The sequence below is a fragment of the Theropithecus gelada genome, chromosome 1 (assembly GCF_003255815.1).
Source record: "Theropithecus gelada isolate Dixy chromosome 1, Tgel_1.0, whole genome shotgun sequence".
NCBI classification, from domain to species: domain Eukaryota; kingdom Metazoa; phylum Chordata; class Mammalia; order Primates; family Cercopithecidae; genus Theropithecus; species Theropithecus gelada.
Genome location: NC_037668.1, coordinates 27,561,040 through 27,584,776, shown reverse-complemented (window position 1 = coordinate 27,584,776; position 23,737 = coordinate 27,561,040). Strand labels below are relative to the sequence as shown.

At 44.5% G+C, this 23,737-nt stretch overlaps 1 protein-coding gene across 1 annotated transcript in view; it reads right to left on the bottom strand.

Annotated features, from left to right (window-relative positions):
- Positions 1 to 11,779: 11,779 nt before the first annotated feature.
- The window catches only part of ATF6 (activating transcription factor 6), a 210,081-nt gene continuing 198,123 nt past the window's right edge, over positions 11,780 to 23,737 (bottom strand). The window contains exon 16 of the mRNA XM_025388269.1: positions 11,780 to 17,142. Coding sequence (XP_025244054.1) covers positions 16,934 to 17,142 — 209 coding nt within the window. The 3' untranslated portion in view covers positions 11,780 to 16,933. The remainder of the gene's footprint in view (positions 17,143 to 23,737) is intronic.

Below are 23,737 nucleotides of genomic sequence, written 5' to 3'. Positions count from 1 at the left end.
CTGACTCACAATACCTGCTCATTAGGGATCTGTTAAATGAATAAATGAATGAACAAGGACTTCATTTTGGCCATACAAAATTCAAGGTCACATCAGTGCCTTCCCAAACAGGAACCTAACCAAAGTCACAGGCCCTCCTGCGGTCTGTATTTGGGGAGCCATTCTCAAACAGTGCTTTTCTCAAGGGTACCTCCCCACAGACTTGTAGTGCAATGCCCACAGAACAGGTGGATCTGGTTCCTGGAACTCAGGAAGTTGAAGCTTGAGAAGTCCAGGCCATTCTTAAGATAGAATCACTGCAGAGGCCAACAGTCTCTACGCCATGGTCATCTGTGAGCCCAGGACATGTTCTGTTCATCTTGTATCGCCAAGGTCTCAGTGAGGATAATGGGCTGTTTCCCCACTTGAAAGCAAGAGACACAGAATTATGCCCAGTTTCTCAACCCGTTATACAATTAACAGGAAATATGACCACTTGAGGTTTTTACTGAGCACAGACGAGCAATATTCAGTGTCTGAGGCCTTGATCCTGGGTGGGTTGGTGGGTGACCTCAGCCCTCCTGACCAGGGAGCTTTGTGTGACTGCCCATGAACCCTCAACAGCCGGGTCGTCTCCCCCGCTCCTCCATCAACACTTGACTTTCTCAGTCTGTCCCCAGCTGCCATGAAATCACAAATGGGCACCAAGAAAAGGTCTTGGACTATGACTTTCCAAGAAGACAACACAGAAGGAACATTTGCTTTTTGAGAGCATTCTAATATTCCTTATGAACTTATTAGCATCATACCTTTAGGAGTCCTTGGTTGTAAGCAATAGAAATAGAGTTTTTCTAGCTTAGGCAAAGAGGAATTTATTAGAAGGATACTTGGAAGTTCACAGACTCAAAGAAAAACCTGGAAAATCAGGCCATGGGAAGGCAAAGAAGCGGGCTGGCTCTGGGCAGCAGGACATTCTCTTTGAAGATACCTTCATGGGAGCTTCCCCTTTAGCCATGCATAGCCCCCAGTTGTCTCCATTCAAGACACAAATTTTTAGGAGAGAGTCTGGTTGGTGAGCTTGTGTCCAAAGACCACCTTGCCACCAGGGTTGGATTCTGTGGTTGACAGCTCCGCCCTAATCACACTAAGTCGGGAAGGGCCAGTTCCCCCAGTGAAGGGCTGCTGAGCAGACAGAAACAAACAAAAACCAAAAAACAAAACCAGATGTCCACTAAAAACATTTCCACTAATATATTTGAAATATGATTCAATTTTCCAAAGTTCAGTTTATATACAACTCTTTGTTTAACTGAATTTCTCTTTTCCTCCTACCTGCTGGAAAGTTTAAGGTTCATAGCAAGCATGTAGGATGTCGATGGTGTCCATGTTGCCTTTGCCTCTCTCCTGGTTCTATTTTATGTTTTTTGTTTTGTTTTTTTTAATGTTCCTTTATCTCTAGTTTGCTGCCTTGGTGTATGCTGTGACTTTTTTTTTTTTTTTTTTTTCTGGAATAAGGCAGAATATAAATGAGCAGATTATCTGTGACTATTCAGAAATGCCTTATGGTGTAAAGCAAGGTTTGTCTGTGCTGTGAGTTTTCCCACTGGAAGGGCTTGCAGTCTGGAAGCCAACAGTGACAAAGATGTCGTCGTGGCACGGAATCCCTGGAGTTCTCTACTTTTAAAGCTTTCCCAGAGTGATTAGATGCAGACAAATTGCATCAAACTTTTACTGCATAGTATTCCTATGGTTAGGGGAATGCAATTTGACCCATGGTAAGACAAGCCAGTTGAGAGAGAGAGAGAGAGAGAGAGAATGAACAAGAACAAAGGGAGGTTGGCTGAGGAAGCCTGGGGCTGGGCCCTGCTCTGGGGTTATTTTCCATGTGACCTCAGCTGAGCTCTCTTTCTGGAGGATCCTGCCTGGTTCTGGAGCACCAAGGAAAATTCGGCAGTGCCTGAGGGAGTTAAAGTGCGGCCAACAGCAGCAGGTGCCAGGAAAGGGCTGGAAAACGCTGGTGAACTTCCCAGAGTCACACAGCAACTTCAGTTATGGTTTGGAGAGGAAAGTCTGGGGTTGGAAAGGAAAGTCTGGGGTTGGAGAGAAAAGCGGGAGGTCTGCCAGCTGCCCTCAGAAGAACCCCAGCTCCACCCACCAACCTCTGTGATAAGCTGGCTTTCCCCCCTGAGCCCAGAGGCTAGGAGACGCCCAAGGGCTGTGCGCTTATCAAGGATGTCTTGGTTGTGGAGATCGGAAACCCACTCAGCCTGGTTCAAAAAGAAGCTAGCTGTAAGAGTGCCCCAGGCAGTCCCACAGATACTCAGTGAGGCTTCACGCTCCTCTCAGGGACCGGGACAGGAAATTCAGGAACCCTGTCAGTCCTCCCAAAGTGCTCAGGGCCCTCAAAGCACTCTCTCACTCCTGCTTAGCAGCAGCACAAGGAGCCTCCCCAAGCTGCCCCAGCTCAAGCATCCACGACTTACTGTCCCCCTCAGACTCCCTGAGGGGCTCAGCTCATCTGTCCATGCTGAGCATGTGGACTGACCATATCCACCCCTCGTCCAGCCAGCTGTGTAGGAGGAACAGGCCGTGTAGACCCCTAGGCTCATAGGAGGGCTCAATACATGTGGATCCCATTGGGAAGTGTCAACGCTGGTTCTTCCTCTAGTTGAAGGGCCACTGAGAGGACCCACAAGAGCTTCAGGGTCCAGATGGACTCCTGTTGAGAGCACGGTGGGAGGGATTCCTGCACCCCAGGGCCACTGGGCTCAAGGACTCTGAGGACACAAGGTGTGTTTTGGTCACTGAAGAAGAGCAATGCTCTATGACTTCCAAAGAAACAGACTCACTTTGCAGGCTGACACCCACGTAGCTCCTCCTAAGGACCTCCTCCAGCATGACTCTCTTGAGACAGAGCTAACCAAGTTCAAGGAACCATGTGAGCCCTCAGAGGGTTATTCGACACCGATTTCACATTGAAGTGGTACTTGAACGCAGAACGTTGTCTACCCACCAGCTTTACTCCCACCGGGGCCCAAGAGGCCTTTGCCAGGAGGCTGCGCTGGCTCCTGTCTCTTCCCTGCCTGTGCTCAAGCTGTTCTCACCCCTGCCATGACTGGACAGGCATCCTTTCCCAGTCACCACCTGATTGACCTCTCCCCCTCCCTTAGGCCTTAACCAAAGCCCACCTCCCGCAGGAAGGCCCCAGTCCCATCCTCTCCTCCCCCTTCTTGTCCCTTGGGCCTCCGCACCTGTGTCTTAGCCTGCTTGACATCTGGCCGCCTCCCAGCTACTCACGCCTGTGTGTGCTTTCCTCCCTAGCCTGGTTGCTGGAGGACATCTCTGTGCCCTGTCACAGCATGGCCAGGAGAGCAGAGGGGCTAAGGGCTGATGTGGGCTGCCACCAGAGAGCTCCACTTCTGGTCACACAGAAGGACTTCTGACCCTTCAACAGCCCCTGGAACCCACCAGGGCCCAGTGGCCCCTAGGTCACCCTGCCCCTCTCTTCCAGCAGTGGAATTCCCCTCCACCCCCGAAAGACCCTGGCCCTGCGCTGACTCCCTCACCTCACAATGGCCACTTCTGTTATGGAGCGGCCATACCCTGCTGTGGTGCATTTTCAGAACAGAAAGGGCCTTCACTGGTACGCCCTTGGGGTTACGGCATTCCTGCACGCACTGGCCTATTCTCCGCAGCTCTGCAGGAGACAGGACCCTGGATACCCAGGGTGAGCCCCGCCCTAACTTCTCTCCTCTCTCTTGAAAGAGAAGGGCCAGTAGCTGGTGCTGACCCCAGGCTCTGTCGCCTTTCTCACTCTAAGGAAGCCAGTCCACATTTTGTTCCTCTGTGAGGCCATGCCATTGGTCAGGATGGACATGAAGCAGCGCAGAGAGAAGGGAGTTCAGTCAGGCAGTGAGGAGCGGAGGCCCCAGGCCGCTCTTCCGCAGGAAACTGCTGTCTGGAGGCATGCAAGGCGGCTCTCTGCTGTGGGGCGCAAAGCATTGTCCTGCGAATCCCCAGAGCACCTGAAACCTAGCTGACAGGACAGCCTGGGGAGATGACAGTCAGGGAGAGAGGACAGTCTGGGGGGAGAGGACAGTCTGAGGGACAGGACAGTCTGAGGGAGAGGACAGTCCAGGGGAAGAGGACAGTCAAGGAGGAGAGGACAGGATAGTCTGAGGGAGAGGACAGTCTGAGGGAGAGGACAGTCTTGGGGGAGAGGACAGTCCAGTGTAGGAGGACAGTCAAGGGGGAGAGGAAAGTTCATGGGGAGAGGACAGTCTCGGGAGAGGACAGTCTGAGGAACAAGCCCTCTCCCCAACAGGGAAGAAGACAGTCCGGGTGAAGAGGACAGTCTGGAAGGAGAGGACAGGACAGTCTGAGGGAGAGGACAGTCCAGTGTAGGAGGACAGTCCAGGGGGAGAGGAAAATCCATGGGGAGAGGACAGTCTCGGGAAGAGACTGTCTGACGGAGAGGACGGTCTGAAGGAGAGGACACTCCGGGGTAAGAGGACAATCTGAGGGAGAGGACAGTCCTTGGGGAGAGGACAGTTCAGGGGAAAGGACAGTTTGGGGAGGGAGGGTAGTTATGGGGGGAGGACAGTCCAGGGGGAGAGGGCAGTCCAGGGGAGGGGACAGGACAGTCTGAGGGAGGGGACATTCTGCGTGGGAGAGCAGTCGTGGGGGGAGAGGACAGCCTCAGCCCAGGTGTCGAGGGGCCTGCCATGCAGCAGAAGAGTGAAACTGGCTGGTAGATACACTCAGCATCGTGAAGCACTTGATGTTGACGTTAGCTTTGAGTAAGTCCAAAAGGTTCACCTATCTTGACACTGTCAGGAAAACAGTTCTGCTGGTGGGGGCACTGATCGCAGGCTGGGCTGGTGAGGGTCTTCATACCTGCTGCACCCTTTGCTGTCCCACTAGCGAAGATGGGACCTGCCTGCCCACTCCCAGGGCACACTGGGAAGCAGAGGGGCCATATCATGGGCTGGTATTTTGACTTTGCTGATGGCTTGTCATAGCAGGTGGGTTATAATCACACCCCCTTGTGAGCCGTCTCCTGATTTTGTACAAAGTTGGAGTCAAATCTTTCCTCTAGGAATTTAAGAACCTGTATAATTTTTCTTGGTTTTGTCTTCAAAGCTTTTTGTGTTCCCTCTGTGACTCAATATTTGGATGTCTCTCCCTGAGAGAAGCCATCAGAGTGAGATCTAAGATTCAGGCTGGTGCCAGCCTTAGAGACGGGGGAGCCGCCTCCACCCCAACAGTCACGGAGCCAGAGGCCTGCAACCACAACTCACCTGCCTGTCCCTGGGGCACTGCCCCTCAGTTGCCATGGCAGCACAAGCCCAACAGGGAGATTTCAAAGAGGGAGGGTCTGGCTTTCCAGCCACAGACCCAGAGCTCCTTTCTCTAGGAACTCTGCAAAGTCTGGAGGGGAGAGAACCTTCAGGATGCAAGGGAATGAACACATAGGCAAACTGCAGTGTCTTTTCCCTTGCCTGAGGGCTGTTGTAAGAAGGGGTGCACTCCGCCTCCCACTGGCCCAAGAGCCTGAAGTGCGGTGGCTTTGGCTGGCCCGCTGTTTGTGTGCTATTCTCTCCCTCCTGATTTACCGTTTCTTCTGTTGCTTCAGGCTTCTGCTGGGTCAGCAGTTATCCTCTTCCCCCATTCCTCACCCAACCCAAACCTTCTCTCCTTTCCTTTGCAGTTCTTTTCACGTCTTTCTGTTTCTGTTTTTGTTTTTCCAGTTCCCTGAGGTCTGGGAGCAGACTCTCCCTCTTGTTCTCTCTGCGCCAGGGCCTCCCCCCACCACTCCTCTCCTCTCTCTCTCTTCTCCTTCTCCCCCTCTGTCCCTCTTCTCCCGGCTCCCTCTCCTTCCAAGAATATGCCATTTCCCAAAAAGTTCCATTTTCACAGCCATGGTTATTTTCATGCATTTCCCCGTTCTAACATCGCAGAGGAATGTCTGACATCATCTCCACAAGTGAATCCAGCACTTTCCAGCCCCCACCCCTACCTCTCTCCCCTCCTTTCTTTCCCAGCTGTTTGCTAGGTTTGGACTTTCATTATCTAAACGCATTTTCTTTTTCTTGTTCCAGGGACCCTACTTCACCCTCAACCTCTAGGATGATGTCGCTCCATAAACATCAGAACTACGCCGCGAAAGACAGCGTTCATTGGTTCCCGAGCTTTTCTGCACATTAGAATCACCTGGGGAAATGTTCACACTCTTATGCCCAGGTCACACCCTGTACCAATTCAGTGAGAATGTCGGGATGGGAGCCAGGCACCAGTATTTTTTAAAGGTCCCCAGGTGGTTTCAAAGTGTAGCAAAGTTTGAGAACCACCAAGCTAGGACTGAAGTGAAGGGGGTTCCAGCCTTTAGCCAACTCTGCCATGGAGCCTGGGGCACACACCTTGTCTTCAGAGCTGTGAAGGAGGGTCCAGGAGCATTCCCTCTGGGGTGCCCCTGCCCAGGGCTGGGCATTCTCCCAGCCACCCAGTGAAGACCTGCTCCAGGTCCCACAGCAAAGGGTGCTGGTTCAAAGCAGGGGCTCCCAGGAGTTCAGTGCCCAGGAGAGCCGTGGACTTGTGGGGGAGCAAGCAGCCGGTTCTGCCTCTCGTCCTGGATGTAGCCCCCGAGCCTGGATGGTGGCTGACTCGACTGAGTGCATGCATCTGATTCCTTAATCAATTCTTTTTTTCTTTTTCTTTTTGCATAGGGTGCAGTAGCTAGTGCAGTGTGACAAATACCAGTCTATCATGCACATTCCTGGAAGGGCAGTGTATATTTGTGGCTTTCTAAATGCTCAATAATTCAATGAAATCCTGATTTAGCCTAAAATGCCCAAACCACCATGTCCCAAGCACACTATATCCACAGGCCTGATTCAGGCCCTTCAGCTGGGAGTGCAGCTACCCAGGGCAGCAGCAGCAGCAGGAATGGAGGCTGTGGATACTGAAGATGTAACTCCTGTGGACTTCCAAAAAGGCAGCACACACACACAATTTTTTTTTCTTTTAACGGAGACAGAGTCTAGCTAGCTCTGTCGCACAGGCTGGAGTGCAGTGGCATGATCGCGGCTCACTGAAACCTCTGCCTCCCAGGCTCACGCAATTCTCCTGCCTCAGCCTCCCAAGTAGTGGGAATTACAGGTGCACACCACCAAGCCCGGCTAATTTTTGTATTTTAGTAGAGACGGGGTTTCACCATGTTGGCCAGGCTGGTCTCGAACTCCTGACTTCAGGTGATCCTGATATTCCCACCCACCCCAACAATAGCAGCCGGGGGAAGATTCCTCTCTGGCCAGAGTCTGGATCTTCCCATCCTCCAGCCTTGCTGACAGGGAACTACACGGGTGTTTCTCAGGCCCCTCTCAGAGTCCTCTGGGGGGCTTGCTGAAACACAGGGTACTAGGCCCAGCCTCAGAGTCTGACTCAATGGGTCTGGGATGGGGCCAGGAAAGTTGCATTTCTAACAAGTTTTGAGGTGCTGCTGCAGTCTCAGGGCCCCACTTGCAGACTTGCTGGTTTACATCCTCTTTCCAGGCCCATTTCTAATATGCCACAGACTGAAGTCAGAGGAAAAAGCAATAGGATGAAATGAAAATGGGAAGAGGAAAACTAATGATGCCTTGTCTTTTAAGGGAAGGCAGGGATCTCTGCTGTTTCCCTTGCAGTCCTGCCTCAGCATTGGGCATCGCACATCCTGCAACTTCTGTGCCCTGTGAATATCCACAAAGGGTGCGGTAGCTAGTGCAATGTGACAAATGCCAGTCTATCATACACACTCCTGAAAGGACAGTGTGTATTTGTGGCTTTCTAAATGCTCAATAATTCAACGAAATCCTGATTTAGTCTAAAATGCCCAAACCACCATGTCCCAAGCACACTATATCCACAGCACTACTGGAGAAAAAATCAAATTCAAGACATAATAAGTAGGGTTCCTGCTCTTCTGGAGCTCACTGTCCCACAGGGATGATAAATGTTTAACTGGTAATTGCAAAGGCGATGAGAGTTAGGAAAGGAGAAGTATGAGATGCTGCTATGGCGACAAAAATAATCTTTCTATGAGTGGCCTTTTCCTTCTTTGGACTGTTCGTGCCCTGCTGACTTGTGCCAGATGATAAATCCTGCCTGGGAAGACGGAATCAGCCCCAACCGTGCTGCTACTTGCAATGTGCTTCTAGTTGTGCTCCCTTAAGTGGTGACCTGTAGAGCCATTTAAAACAAGAGATTAAGTGTTTCAGCATCTTTCCTGCTCATATTGTCTAAATTAAGATGAATTTCCAGCTCCCCCAAGCTGGCGATTTGATGGAAACAGCCTAGCTGGATGTGTGGCTTTCTAAATGTTGAATTGTAATTGTTGCTGTAATTCTGTCTTCCTAAAGGCTGCCAGGCTGAAAGGGGCAACGTGTTGATCTGATGTGAACGAGTGGCTTAGCAGAAGAGAATTCCAGCAGCACCAGGAAACCAGAGACAATATGGCGAAATGGATTGTTTGATGTCCTGGGGCCAGCAGCCAAGTGAGTGGGTGAGATCTTGGCTCATGACAAATATGCTGGCCATGAACTTCCCACCCCCAAACTCTCCTGAGAGCAGCTTGTGTCCAACTGAACTTTCTTTTTCAGGCTGACCAGAAATCTTACCCTTGCCTGGAAATGGTCTTTACTCTTCTGTGGGGACAGAAGGGTGACCACCGAGTCCCATGGAAGAGACATCACTCATGTCTCTAGACATGTGAAGGACATGTCAAGGATGTTGTCTAGTTCATCATCTACATGGTTTCCCACAGCTCCATGATAGATGTCGGAACTTCACACAACACTTAGAACTGGTGGCAAAGGTTTAAATTCCAGGGCCATTGCCTCTAGCCCACTATGAAGAAATGCAGCCCAAGAATCGAAGCTCCATGAGGTGCTCAGGCAATGGAGATAACCTCGGAGGCTTCAGAAGTCAAGCAGGACACCTAGGGAAGGAGCATCTGAGATGGCTTTTGAGGCTCTCAGTTCTTCCTTTGTACCCAGTTGATGTTTGCAGAAATATGGGCCATACTGTAAATAATTGGCAACAGTATTTTCTGTTAGCCTGGCAAGGTCCCCCTTCTAAATGGATACAGCTTTTAGGACTGACACTGCTGCACTCAATCTTACAAGATGATCCATTTATTAATACGGTGTGTTGTATTTATTTTAAAGATATGTCCTTCACTTCTGAAACAAACCATTTCAATTTTGAGTCTGCAGATTAGTGATCTCTTACATAAGCATCTCTATTTCATAGTCCAGCATCCACATCAGCAGTTACATCTGCAACGGAAACTTTCTATAGAAGTAGAACTTGTAATCACAAGGCAGACGGTGGATACATCCTGGGATGGAGCTGGATGCCACACTTGGGTGGGTTCTTGGGTATGAGTAGAGTAGGAGAGTTGGGAGAACCTAGGATCTTCAATTATGGAGGAACCAGCTTGTATCCACTCCACTGGGTAACTCATCCAAGATGGAGACAAGGACTGAGGTCTAGAAGAATTGGTGCAGCAGCCCAGCATGGGCTATGCATGCAGCCAGCATTGAGTTACGCCTTCTGAGTCACTCACAGAAAACCCTTGGGTACTGCTGGACCTTGCCTCTTAGCGACTCTCCCTCTTTCCTGAACATGCCTCAACACCCTGGTTGCCCATGTTGTGTGGCTTGATTTCTTCCTCGCTCATTTGTCTCTTTATGACTTCAAAGGATGAACCACAATGTAGGATAGTAGAAAGAATGTGGCTTTAAAATCATGACAGACTTAATTTCAAATCTCAACTCTGCTATGTATTAGTTGTGAGATCCTGGGCAAGTTATTTAATCTCTTGTGACTATTTCTTCATCTGTAATTCACAGACATGGGTATTAATATTATTATGTTGATGATGAAGGCTTGCTGCAAAGCTCAAATGAGCTAATGCTTGTAAAGTCTTAGCATGATGCCTGGAAGGTTAAGTCTTCAATAAGCATCAGCTCCTACTATGAACTGAACCAAGAGCAGGTTCTCTTTAGGCATTTGTACAGATCACGCTGAATGAATGTGATGGAGTGAAATATGCTATAGGTTTCCTATGGTGAGCAAAACATTGGAAGGGATTTAAATCTCTACCAAAATTGGACCAGTTAGGTAAATTACAGGGTAAATGCTAAAGAAACCCTCCCTTTGTGATACCATGTATTATATAAACCAAATGTCATTTGTGGTTACCCTTTGAGATTCAAAAATTGACTTGAACCATATCCCACATAGAGTGAGAAGTCCCAGGGGGACAATGCCATAAAGATTGAGGGTGGGGGGTGGGGGTTGAAGCAGTTTTTATTGCCCTGTTTCACCTGACATCCACTGACACTTCAGTGTATGAATTATCTTGCTGTGCTGTCTTTTTCTTCACTAGTTACACCACATTGAGTCCCACCCTCAGTCTCTCACTCCCAAGGCAACATTGATACAAAACTGTGTATCTGCTTTTACTGAAGAGTTGGGGCAATGAAGAGGATTTGCATTTCAGCATCACAGTTTGTAAAAGTCCTTTGCCCTCCCGCCACCAGGGGGTCTTTTCACGACACTCCCCTCAGGGTCTTTAGTCTCCAGCCCTATTGCTTGGTCCCATTCCTTTTTTCTGCTGTCAACTCTCTACCCTCCAATCTCTGCTAACTTTCTTTGCAGAAGAGGTGATTTGAGGTTGGTCTCCTTCTAGATGGTGGGGAGGGGGTGGGGGGTAGGTCTCATTTTCTAAATAAGTCCATTAAAGTATCTTCTGAAACAAATGTAGTTTTGCCTCTCAGAGAACCCTGATGTTATTGTCATTTTGTAATTTATGTATATGGCTCCATGGGCTGACTGTGAGCTCTTTTAGGGCATGAACTTATGCCAGATCTATGTATCAGGAGGTGGAATAATATAGTGGTGAATAATTCACATAATTGGCTGGGCCCAAATATTGGGTCCACTATTTTTTATTTTTATTTTGAGACAGGGTCTCACTCTGTCACCCAGGCGGGAGTGCAGTGGTGTGATCTCGGTTCATTGCAACCTCCACCTCCTGGGTTCAAGTGATCCTCCCACTTCAGCTCCCCATGTAGCTTGTAGCTGGGATTACAGGCATCCGCCACCATGCCTGGCTAATTTTTGTATTTTTTGTAGAGACAAGGTTTCACCATTTTGCTCAGCTGGTCTCAAACTCCTGAGCTCAGGTGATCCACCTGCCTTGGCCTCCCAGAGTGCTAGGATTACAGGCGTGAGTCACTGCACCTGGCCAGCTCCATTACTTATTAATAACCATCTTACAAAATAGGATGTAGAGAAGATTGAAATAATATAGTTAAACCAGTGTCGGAGGCATTCATTGGGTGTTCAGCAAATGCCTGCATTAATTACTCCTGGACGGATCCCTTGCTGTCAGTCTGCAGTGACTAGTTTCAAGTGTGGTGGCATTTGCCATTGCAAGCTGGGAAGGGGCCTTTGGTGAGGACAAAATGCGTGACTGAGTAACCCAGTTCCCTGAAGACATAGAAAGATAAAATATGGGTTTTTAGATTTTTTTTCCTTGGTAAGATTGTAGTTTAAATATCTGGACACTTAAATAAAGGAAATTTTTACTTAATTAGGCTTGGGAGAAGAGTGGAAAATAGTTCAACAGTTTCATCTTAACAGTAACACAAGCCACAAAGCCTTTTCAGGCTTCCTTTCTCATAACTAATCCCCCAACACTGAAGATTCATTTGGGGGCTTTTTTCTCTCTTTCTACAAACAGAATAAAACAAGGTAAGTTTAAAAATTCTTTATTTGAATTTTAGAGAAATAACAGGTATTATATTATAAAGACTTGCTTGAAAGTATGAAATAGTCTGTTGTTATTATTTCTTTAGGTTTTGCAAACCAACATCATTATTAAGGGAGAGAATGGTACATCTCTCCTCCTCATCTTTAACACGTTCTTCAGTTGGCATGGGTACAACCTGAGCAAAAAGATCCTGGTGAAATGGTATCTCTGACATTCCCTCCTCAGTTCTAATGGCTCCATGGATGAAGCCCTACTGGACTTAGATCAGCCATACTTGCCAAAGTGGTAACAGGAAACCAGTGCCTCAAAGGCTAGTAGTGCATAGTAGTTTTCATCTAAAGCTCTGTTTCCCCATCATCTCCTCTGTCCTGGTGACTGGCCTGGAAATTATGGCAAGTATGAGTTAAAATGGACCAATACACAATTGCTGTGAAAGTCAACCTGCTAATCTCTAGCTGGGATTAACATAAAGGGGATATGCCAAGCCTCCTGGTTTATTCAACTTCATTGAGAGCAAACAGCACAATAGTGTTGTTTGTTGGCCTTGGCAAATGATAAACTATGATTTATTTACTCCTTAGGTACCAAGCCTAATATAATTAAAAGTATTTTAGTGTGCTAAATCCCTAATGCTTAAAGTTAGTAAACCAATATGTTGAGAATGGCACCCACTGTGTGACAGTGGCTGGCCATGACATGGATTCATACGTAAGATCAAATTTCCTAATCAGATACCTTTGTCATTCTTCTTTGCATAAATTCGATTGCATCTAATAACACAGATATTGGAACAAACTGCCGAAAGTTCTAGTCTTACCCAAAATAAACTGTTTTAAGCTTAGTCATTAAAAAGATAAGAACAGAACACACTTTACTTTCTTTTTTTTTAGGTAGGAGAAAACTGCTTTTCTTTTACAAGCATAGTTCCTTTTGGATTCTGGCAATATCTTTTTGGATAGTCCAGTATTATTTCCTAGAAAATTAAAAATCAATCCCAGTCCCTGTGGGTGGAAGGAAATGGGAATATTCATTTCCAAATGTTATTAGGGGTGGGAATGAACATTTCTTATATTTCATTCTCTTTTAGGCTTTATTCTTGTTTTTAAGTTATAATTGGTATTCATATTAGCAGCAACAATCCTAATTTCTGTAAGTTAAAACGACTCAGGACTGATGAAAATAACATTTTTGGTAAGGAATATGGAGTCCACAGGTGGTAATAAGTGTCTATCAATTTTGGCAATTAACAATCTTATTTAAGAGGTTAATTGGTATGAAATAGCCAATAGTTAATTGGTATGAAATAGCAAATAGCCAATGAAAAGATCTCAGTTGGCTGAAGGAAGCTGAGTCAGCCCATTAGTATGCCGTGGAAAGAGGGCTTTCATGGCTGGAAAATTTCCCATGACTTCAGAGTGAAAGGGGGCATCGCATCAGGCTCTAGCTCTTCAGGCTGTGAAAGCAAAAGTGGTTACTTCTAATATGTTGTTGAAAGTGAAAGTCACTTTGAAACTTTGCAATGTGTTAGAAAGTCAAATACAATTACAAGTTTTTCCTGTAATACATTTCTGTCAAGTTTCACAACCTGAGCTTAGTAAAATGGCAAGAATCAAAAAATAGTAGGAAAGTGGCAAAGAGCTTGAGAGTTTTCCAGTTTTAACGATGCTAAATGCTGCCACGGCAGTCTCACCAGCCTCTTGCTGCGGTGACTACCGGGGAATACACACTGGGGAGGAAGGTTCAGGCCAAGAGGATTTAATCAGGATGATGTCTCTTTAAAAAATGATTTGAAAAATCAATTTGAATCCCAAGTTCCTTGTCTGTTTCTAAATTTGCTTGGAACACTTAAGAATGACTCACATAACATTGCTTTCAAATACCTCCATGTCTACTTCTTACTGGCAAGAAATGGCAAAGAAATGCCAGTTTTGTGCTGGAACTTGTAGTCATTTTTTTTTTTTTTAATTAGATGATGCTCTGAGTTTTATAATTATAGTCTGAGTTTTATATTTATGGGGGATTTTTTACTTGTGAAAACACAAATCCCACCCAAAACTCAATGTGAAATTTCTGTACAAGCATGGCAAACAACAGATTTGTTTCAAGGTTGATCCTTTCACATTAACTCCTAACTTTGGAGTTAGTTTACACTAACACTCTAATGAAGCTGTGTCCCTGTACTGCTGGACATAAGTCAACCCCAAAGGGACAAGCTCCTAACATCTGACTCAGTAGTTAACATGAGGAAACATCCACTTACTTCCATTAAGCCTTAAACATTTGGGACTTGCAGAAAGACTGTTCCTATCAGCCTCCACCATTACTTCTCGAGACTGCAGTATTGTTAGCCCAAAGAGTACAAAATCATCTAATAACAGGAGGACCTGCCTCCTCCATGAGTTTATCTAATTGTCTCATAAGCTTGCAAAATCCCATTTAAAATTTAATAAATAAAAAATACACATATTACCCATAATTTCTGGCTGCAACCCCCAAAAGGCAATCCCACCCAAAAAAAAAAAAAAAATTAATCTGGCATGGCAACTTCTCATTTCCTAAAGGGCCTTGTGCATACAAACATTAAAATAAAAACTACAATTGTGCCTAGGGATTCATTATAGCTTTGCCAGCAATTTAAAAAGTAGATTGCTTCTTTGCATTTGTCAATTTCCTTTCACTCATTTCCTAAAACTCTACCCTTAGGAGAATCCTGTTCCCTCATCTCAAAGATCCATTCAAGAATAGGCAATGACAAAGAGCGGAAGGGCTAGTGAGACAGAAAAGAAGGCAAAGCTCCCAGGCTGCTCTGGGCGGCTCCTCACAGGCACCCCTAGTTCTGTGGCAGGGCTGCCGGCCTGCTACCACCTTCCTGCTCTTCGGTGGAGACTCCCTCCCAACCGCTACCCACCTTTTCACCTGGAAGACAGGGACTAACGTTGGTGAATATGACATAACCAAAATCTTCCATCTGAGGAGTTGGTAAAATGATCACAGAAAAAGCTGGGAATCGAGAGATGAAGTGAAGCGCTAACAAGAAGGCCACGAGATAGGTCCTTCTCCTGTGATTCTACGTCATGGAGAGGAGGGAAACTCTATTTATAATCACCCCACACAAACCAGGTTTACACTGACCATGATACCGTATGACAGTTCCAGCAGATGAGCAGCTTGGGGATGACTACCTTGCCACTGTCTACTAGCCATGGTCACAGCCTCTGGTGTGGCTAATTCATATTACAGTAATGGGAAGGGGCAGGGTCAGGAGAAATATCCCACGATAAGACTGCCCAGTTACCTGAAGGTCTTCTGGGCATTTGCCTTATATTCCTTGGCGCCCATTAGAAGAATGGTCCCCAGGGAAAATGGTTCTTGTCTGAAAATCACCCAGGATAGCCAAATCTAAGGGAAGTGCTGCACTGACTTAAAAATGTTTGTAATGTGCAAAAAGAGGAAGGTTAATTAGCACTTTTCAAACTCCAGAATCCCAGGTAATACAACAATAAAGCCCTTCTTTTCCCCGCTCACAAAAGTTGAACTGATTTCCTTGGAAAGCATTTAACTAGCTTGGACAAAGAGGCACCAGTACAGAGAGTTAGAAGTGCTGATGGTTCTTTAAAATTATTTAGGAGCCAGGCCTAATTTCACAGGCAGAAAACTAACTAGCTATTTATAATCCTTGAGAGGTTGCTATAATTTCTCTTTCCCTTTCTTGCAAGCAAGAAGAGAAATTGATTGCTATAGTGTGGAACAAGAATAAATCTGACAAAGGCAAGTCAATGGGGGTAAGAAACAGTGTTTGTAGATGAGTTACATCCAAAAATGGAAAAGTTTTGTAGGAGAGGGAGGAAGACTCACTTTAGAAACTGAAGGCAGAACATTAGAGAGGACATCACTGTCTCAGATCCATTTCTATGAATTTATCAAATGAAACATAATTGTCTACTATGGTGAAAAAAGAGGCATAGTACAGTAAAAATGAACACAACTTTTTTTTTTTTTTTTTAACCATGGGAGGACAAAAGATTTAATTCCTTCACTGTCTTTTCATTCGAGAAAGTGAAAATCATTGCCATATTATGGGATACACTCCCTCAGCAGGAATCCACATTCAGTAATCAGGATTGTTTTAAGGAGCAAATACTTGTCAATTCTCCAGTGAAAAAGCTTTTGTCTTGTTTAAGTCTAAAGTTACTTCCATGTTCCTCAGCTGATTTTGGTATAATTTCAATAGAAGAATGAATGAAAATGAAAGCTTTGTCCTGTGGTCCATGAGGACCTATACCAGATTAGTAAAGAGAAAATATAAGTATGTGTGCTAATACTTAGTGGCCTAGAGTCCTCAAAATAAACAATAGCTGTGGCTTTAATCTCATACTGCAATCACATCAAACTTTCTATCTTTTAAACATGTGTATTAATAGAGCTATCTCCTCTCTTCGAACCCCACCACTGGCCCTTCCCTTACCCTTCTATTTTCTCAAATTTGTACACACTCCCTGACCCCCTTTGTTTAGGTGTGAGCCACAAATCCTAAGTAAAGATAAACTTTACCAACTGGGAGTTTTTCCTTTAGAAAGCTCCCAATTGTTTTGACTGTTTTTGGAGTGTTTTTGGCTGTTTTGGTTTTGAAATGTGTTTTCTCAAATAAGCACAATATCCAGAATGAGTTTGCATTAAATGAATGAAAAATTGAATCAGTGGAAACCATTTGAACATGCATGTGCGGCATAGCTTTAAATAAAATTCACTTTATGAATCAATAAGTGAAATGGCAAAAAGGAGAGGTGGATATTATTTGAAAGAAGATGACTGTTTAAACACAAAACCAACACAGAGGGAAGAGAGGTTTAGAAAGGTACAGAAAAAAAAATCTACACCAGGTAACACCAGAGGATGCAGGGCTACATTTGTCACTGAAGAAACATTGTTCTCTTGTGTCTGAATTCCAGTGCTTTCCAAATAGATGGGAAGATGATGAAAAATGGAGCAGCTTCTTTTATTTCTTCTTCTTTCCTCCTTGAATTCTAGTACGAGACAGTTCTCTGCCTGCCACCAAGGCAGAAAGCAGCACTTCGCTCACCTGCTCTTCAGCCTGGCAGGGTCCCACGCTCAGTTTTCCAGCATAGCTGCAGGGTGCTATTGTAATGACTCAGGGATGGTGCTGACAACGTGGGCTGCCTCTGTGGCTGCGGGAGGGGAGCCAAAGAAGGTGTTGGTTTGATTCCTCTGCTGATCTCGGAGGTAAGGAGGAACTGATGAGCTTTTGATGTGGAGGATCCTGGTGTCCATCACCTGACAGTCAATCTGCATCATCACTTCGTAGTCCTGCCCATTGATCACATTCTCTGCAGGCAGGAATACACACAAAGAATAAATATTCAATAGAATGTGCATCTCTGCCATAAGCTTTAGCCCCAGAAAGACAGAAATGTGTTTTAAGCCTGTGAACTGTCAATAAACTTTCAAGGGTACAGAGGGACTCTCAGTCACTAAGCAGAGCTACAGGTGGGCAGGGTGCCAGGATGGCCTGTCCTCTCCCAATTCTAGCTCCCAAACAACCTCCATTGACTAAACAAGGGCTAAAGCAACTGCCAGGGTTAATAACGCCACAGAGCATCTGTCCACAGACATCGTATATCTTGCATGCTTTCCGTGCAGTGTATTACTCTGGTTACAGCAACTGGAACAGAAGGGGTTTTTAGTGGGGAATACAGAGAATTCCTAAGTCCTCTTTCCTGCCTTCAACAATGGAAAGAAACAACTGTCAAAAGGACCAGCATTCCATGGGAATGGTAAGGAGACACTGGCCAAGTGTGCTTAGCTCCTATTCATCAGTAATATTTCTGACTTCATTAAGACACTTCCAACTACGAATGTAAAGGTTTGCCATTAGGAGCGCGAGGTACAGTGAACACTGATAAGTTATAGACATCCGACAATTATGCTCTTTTCCAGAGATCACTTCTCTTCCATATTGAGGAGATCTTTATTTCCAGAGTTCCTGATTCCAGGCACAAAGTGTCAAGTACAATTCCAACATGGAATTAAAGGGAGTCTATAGAACTGGCAGGTAAGCTAGAGAGAGTGTGCAGAGGGAACGGGAAAACCATGCGGAGCCATGCTTTCTACATAAGGGGCAACTCATTATCATGAGTTTAAATACACACACAGACTATATTCCACTCCTACTTCCTACGAGGATAAAAGCTCTTGATTTTAGGGAGAGGACCAAATTACTCCCTGATTTGTAATTCTGGGTGGTCATTTTCCAACTTGTAGTCAATGAAACTTAGACATAAAACTGATGAGAAAATTATAAATAGATAAAGTTTTGAAGCCCAGCTGAATAATCACAGCAATACAGTAAAAAGATGTGTGAACATGGAAGAATTCTGAGTAGGTAACAAGGCATCTGAGTTTGGCATTTTCATCCATGAATCCAGAGCAGGGTGTGGGGCTGGGGAAGAACTGCTGGCGACAGCCTAGTTCTGTACTGCCTTTCTACGAAGATGACACACAGCCAACCAATGATTTTTAAAATTAAACGTTTGGCTTTTTCAAGAGAAAGAATTGAATTTAAATGTAGAATTATTTCTATTCTACTTTAAAAGAAAAAAATTTTAACTTTGACACTGAGCATGCCAAGCATTACAAATCTGGAGGAAGAAAATCCAAAGTCTGACATTTGATCTTCAGATTCCATTGTTATGTACGGGACAACTACGCTGTGGAGCTTGTCACTTAGGGAGCTAAAACAGGACTTTGGAGATCATCTAGTCCAGGGTGTCCTAAATTTGGGTCTAATTTATAGACTTCAGGGAGTCTGTAAGTTCCCTGAAATCATATGCAAAGTTTTGTGTGTGCATGTTTTTGGAGAGAGGGGCCATCAGATTCTGAATGGGGTCTGTGGCCCCAAAAAGTTAAAAATTACTAGACAGTTCTAATCTACCAATTCTAAGTGCCTTGAGCAGATGATATATTCTATTTTAAATCCAACAGAATACATAATTCCTCCACTTCTGTTGGTCACTCATTTGTTCCAATGTTTAAAATAGTCTTCATTGATGATAAATTTCCCATTACCAGTCTTGAAAATCTCTTCCATTATAGTTGAAGTTAATTTCCTTCTTTCCCAGCCTCAGCAGGGATGAAGAACAGCTGGTTGCTGCTATGTATTAACTAACCCTACCTATTCTTTAAGACCACTGTTACGGAAGCTTAACTCCAATTTCACAAGTACGGCTGCTTTGCAATGGCTATTACTTATCTTTACAGAAATAAATTTGAAAGTCTATAAGTTAGCCAATGTTTCTTATCACAGTGTTTTCCAAAAAGTAGGAGATGAAAGAAAGAAATCTTGTTAAGGTGCTTGGAGTCATTTTATTTAGAACACGTGACTAAGTTCAGATTTCAAGGCGCCACACCAGTCATTTCCTTTTGGAACCATAGTCGCTCTCTCCCCATTTTAGAAAAACTGAAGGGCTGTCTGTGTGTGGGTGTGTGTGTGTGTGTGTGTGTATGCGCATGCACTGTGGAAGACCAAATAATGGAAAACACATGTATCAGAGACATGCAATACACATTACTAATTTTTACTGGTTTCCTGGATTAACTCAGAATCCAGATGACAGTTTAAGATCACGACCAAGTTCTCTAATACAGCCCAAACCACCTGCAGAAGTCATTAGAGCCCATGTGCCTGTTATAGTTTAAACTGATAACTGGGGTTTTTAAAAGCTTTAAATATGAAGAAGAGATGGAAAACCTGGGAATATAAGCTCAGATGCTTTGAGGAACATGTAAAGCTGTGATCTGATTCCAAGACTCAGGAGTTCCTAGCCATGGTTGGAATGGCAATGTCATCTTAAGCCCAACCAGAAGGAGACTCAGGCTAGGTTTGGTCTAGGTGGCTTTAAAATGGGATCTCTTCCTCACACTCTTCTTCTGAAGGTAACAAATTCTGGACCAAGGAAACTATCAGCATTGCTAGAAGACGACTCTACCAGATAGCATGTGAATGCCTGAAGCTGAAGTCAGGAAGCTCCTTGACAAGTTGGATAGTTCAGCGTTTGGGGTAACATGCCATTAGGAGTCCCAACATAGCCACACCTCTATAAAGGATAAAGGAGTCACAGCAACATTCTCTGGTCTACTCTATGAGACATTATAAAAAAGTTCTTTGGGTGGCTTAGTACTAACACCCTTGGACAGTTAGTGAGGCAATCTCATCATTTCTGATGAGGCTTTAATGATTTTAATTAAAGGAGGACACAATTTTAACAAAATTAAAGGAGGGCCACCAGCTTGTGGTAACTCACGGTCTTCGCAGATCCCTCCCCTGGGTGGCTGGGCATCTGTTTATACAGTACGCACCCAGGAGCAGCAGAGAGCCCCCAAAACTCCTCTTAATCATGGCAGATGAAGCTCCTGCTACCCTTTACTTTAAGGCTTTGAGTTCCGGCCACCCCTGGGAAGAAAGGCACCTTCAATCATTGCCTACAATTTGCCCGTCAGTGTGAATAAAAATTATCAGATCAAGTTTTAACTGCGGAAACAGAGAAGACTCTGGCTTAGATGGGAAGGAAAGGAAGGTCTCCTGAAGGAAAACACAGGCAGGGATGTGAAACACTGAGGATGGACCACACCCTTTCATTAAGGACCAGGTCTTCACTGCTAATATGCAGGGCTCTAGTAAAGAGAAAGCAGTAAAATCATGGGTTTTATGACAAAACAGAACATGGTCAACATTAGATCAGCGAGTTGTGAGAGCTGAGTTATGTGCAAAGACTGATGAACCATTTTTGTAAATGTAAATTTAATGAAAAAAGACCATAACTTATTTAGGAAAAATAGAACCAAATGGAATAGTACTGGAGTGAAAACGTTAAAGGTTCACTCTTCCATCAGCACACATTTGGGCACTGCACAAATGGTTCAAATCTTATGTTCTGGGCTTTCTGAGTAAACAAGAATGAGATAAACACTGAACTGAGTCAGGAAAAGGGTATAAAATATGATTAATTCAAATTCAAAATTAATCAGGCAAATAAAAAGGAAAGAGCTAAATGGCTTCAAACATGAGCAGTAAACTATGATTCTGAATGCCCAGAAGGGTTGGAGAAGCCAGAAAAACTGTCTGGACATTGGAGGTGGAAAAACTCTAGGCAATGTGGAATTTCAAACAACCTGTTAACATGCAATAACTGAATTAAGCATGGCCTGCCAAGAGACTGTTAGCTGGGAGATGACTAACACACAAGCCAGAACCTTGACCATAAACAATTAAATATCTAAAAATTTCACACAAAGTTTAATATTAAAAAGTGGTAAGACTTCACCAGTACTTTGCAAAGAAGCATAAATAATGAGATTTCTATTCAGAATCAAACACTAATCCTAAAAAGAGGCAGCTTTCTCTGTGTAAAGTAGGCTGGTGACAGGTAGTGCTGCTGAATATGTGCCTGAATCCCCTGGGGTGTGGGATACGCATGTGTGGGGCATGGAAGGTAAATAAATATCCACTCACACATGGACCATGACAGACACCTTCAAAAAAAAAAGAAAGAAAGAAAGAAAGAAAGAAAGGAAAAACAAGGGAGGTGGGAATACAATGAACAAGGAAATGGCAGAATGCCATGTTTTTACCGTGGTTTCTAAGAACTTCCCTAAGTTAACTCTACTATGCCATTCTTTTTTTTTTTTTTTTTTTTTTTTTGAGACGGAGTCTCATTGTCTCCCAGGCTGGAGTGCAGTGGCACGATTTCGGTTCACTGCAAGCTCCGCCTCCCGGGTTCACGCCATTCTCCTGCCTCAGCCTCCCAAGTAGCTGGGACTACAGGCACCCACCACCATGTCTGGCTAATTTTTTGTATTTTTAGTAGAGACAGGGTTTCACCATGTTAGCCAGGATGGTCTCGATCTCCTGACCTCGTGATCCACCCACCTCGGCCTCCCAAAGTGCTAGGATTACAGGCGTGAGCCACCGCGCCCAGCCAGTCATTCTTACCTCTAATTTTCAATCTGAGTCCTGGTTTTGACCATCCCTACACACCATGCACTGCATTTCTGTTAGTATTTTTTTCCTCTGCTTGGCAAACAAACAAACCCCCTCCTTTCCTGCTCTTTTCTGCCCAGTCTAGTTTTCTACTTAGTTCAATTCTGTTAATTCTCTGAGGCCCACTTCTTCTTAGAAACCTTCTATGGGAACTCCAGTATTGATCTTTTCCCTTATAACCAATTTATAAATGTTCCACTTAATTGAATAATGTTAAAATACCTTTAGAAATGAGGTTTGGCTCCCTTAAGAAGTGGCTGGCAAAAATTGAGATGGGGTGAAATTGAAGCTGGTAGGGGAGGGTGGTAAAACTAGAGCCCCTCACTCATAAGTGGGAAGAACGCTGAGTGAGTAACAGTCAAACTGCAGATGGGGTAAGTGCTTTCAAACTGAAGAATCTTTCTGGAGGCTTAAGGGAAAACACATGCATGGGGCAAAGAGCTTCTAGCCACCACTATGTATTCCTTTTGCTGAAATAAATTAAAAACAGTTCCTCTGACAGGAGAGATGTAGGATGGGAAGTGTCCAAAGGCAGGGAGGGGAAAAAAGAGAGAGCACGAGTTTGACTGTGACAGAGCAGAATTTGTTCACTGTGATAAGGGTATTGTGGACACTGGGCAATGAGGATTCAGATAAGGAGAGCTTGTCTAGTTAGATGATCTATAATGATGTCACAGAACAAATGTATGGGCCTCACTAGAACAGTGTATGTAAAAACCACCAACCTTCCAGGGCACTCTAAGTGGTCATGATGATTGAAGGGTATTACTAAAATTTAGTGAGCAGGGGCCAGGGCTGCTGGCTGTTCTGTGACACACAGGGATAGTCCCATATGACAACTGTTCTGTATCTCATATAATTCATGCAGGTTAAAAAGAAATTTGATTATTACTAAATTAGTCTAGAAGCTCACTGTTTTACAATTAAATATAAAGTACTTTTACATGGGTTTAATATACCCTAAATTTCCAGGAATGAAACTACTGAATAATAATTTACTTAAGAAACACTTCGTGTTTCTGTGTGCTAAACACTGCTCATCTAATTCTTGTAACAAGCTCCTAAATGAGGAAGAATTATTATTATTCCTATTTTGTAGATGAGGAAATGAAACATGGAGACATCATGTGACTAGCCTCTCAGCTGGCAAACGGCCGGAGAGATTCAAACCTAAGCAGTATGGCTTCAGAATCCATTCTCACCACCATTCCACTTTCCTGGGAGTATTGTTTTTGTCTGAATTCAATCAAGAATTGTGTATCATTTCAGAAAATCACATCACCTATGGTCAAAGATGCTCTTGATATCTGGGTCACCATCAAGAACACCTGGATCAGTCCATATTTGTTACATTCACAGTGACAGTGCAGATCAGTGTAAGCATCTGACTTGTTCACTGTCTCCTAAGGATAGAAGCATTATGATATATTATATATATGTATATATAAAATGCCTGAACATGAAATATTCATTAATTCAACAAACATTTAGTGAATTCCTACCACATGACAGGCACTGGGGGACACAGTAGTGAACCAAACAAAAAAAAAAATCCTGTCCTCATGGAGCTTAATTCTTATAAAAAAAGAGCGTGAGAGGGTGGATATAGAAAATAAAGAAAATCAGTTAAGTGTAGAGAATGATGAATAAGTGTTATGGGGGAAAAAAACATGGAAGGTGATTAGGGAGTGAGTGTGGAGAGTAGCTTGCAGTTTTAAGTGCGGGGACCACGGGAGGACCCTCTGAGAAGGTGACCTCTAAAGATCCAAGGAGGCAAAGGGAGAAGAGTTGCACACACAGGTCTGAGTTTCCAGGAGGACATTTTAGTGGGGAGGACTGGCAAGCAGTAAGAAATTGGGGTGAGGACTGATACTCTGCAGAGAAAA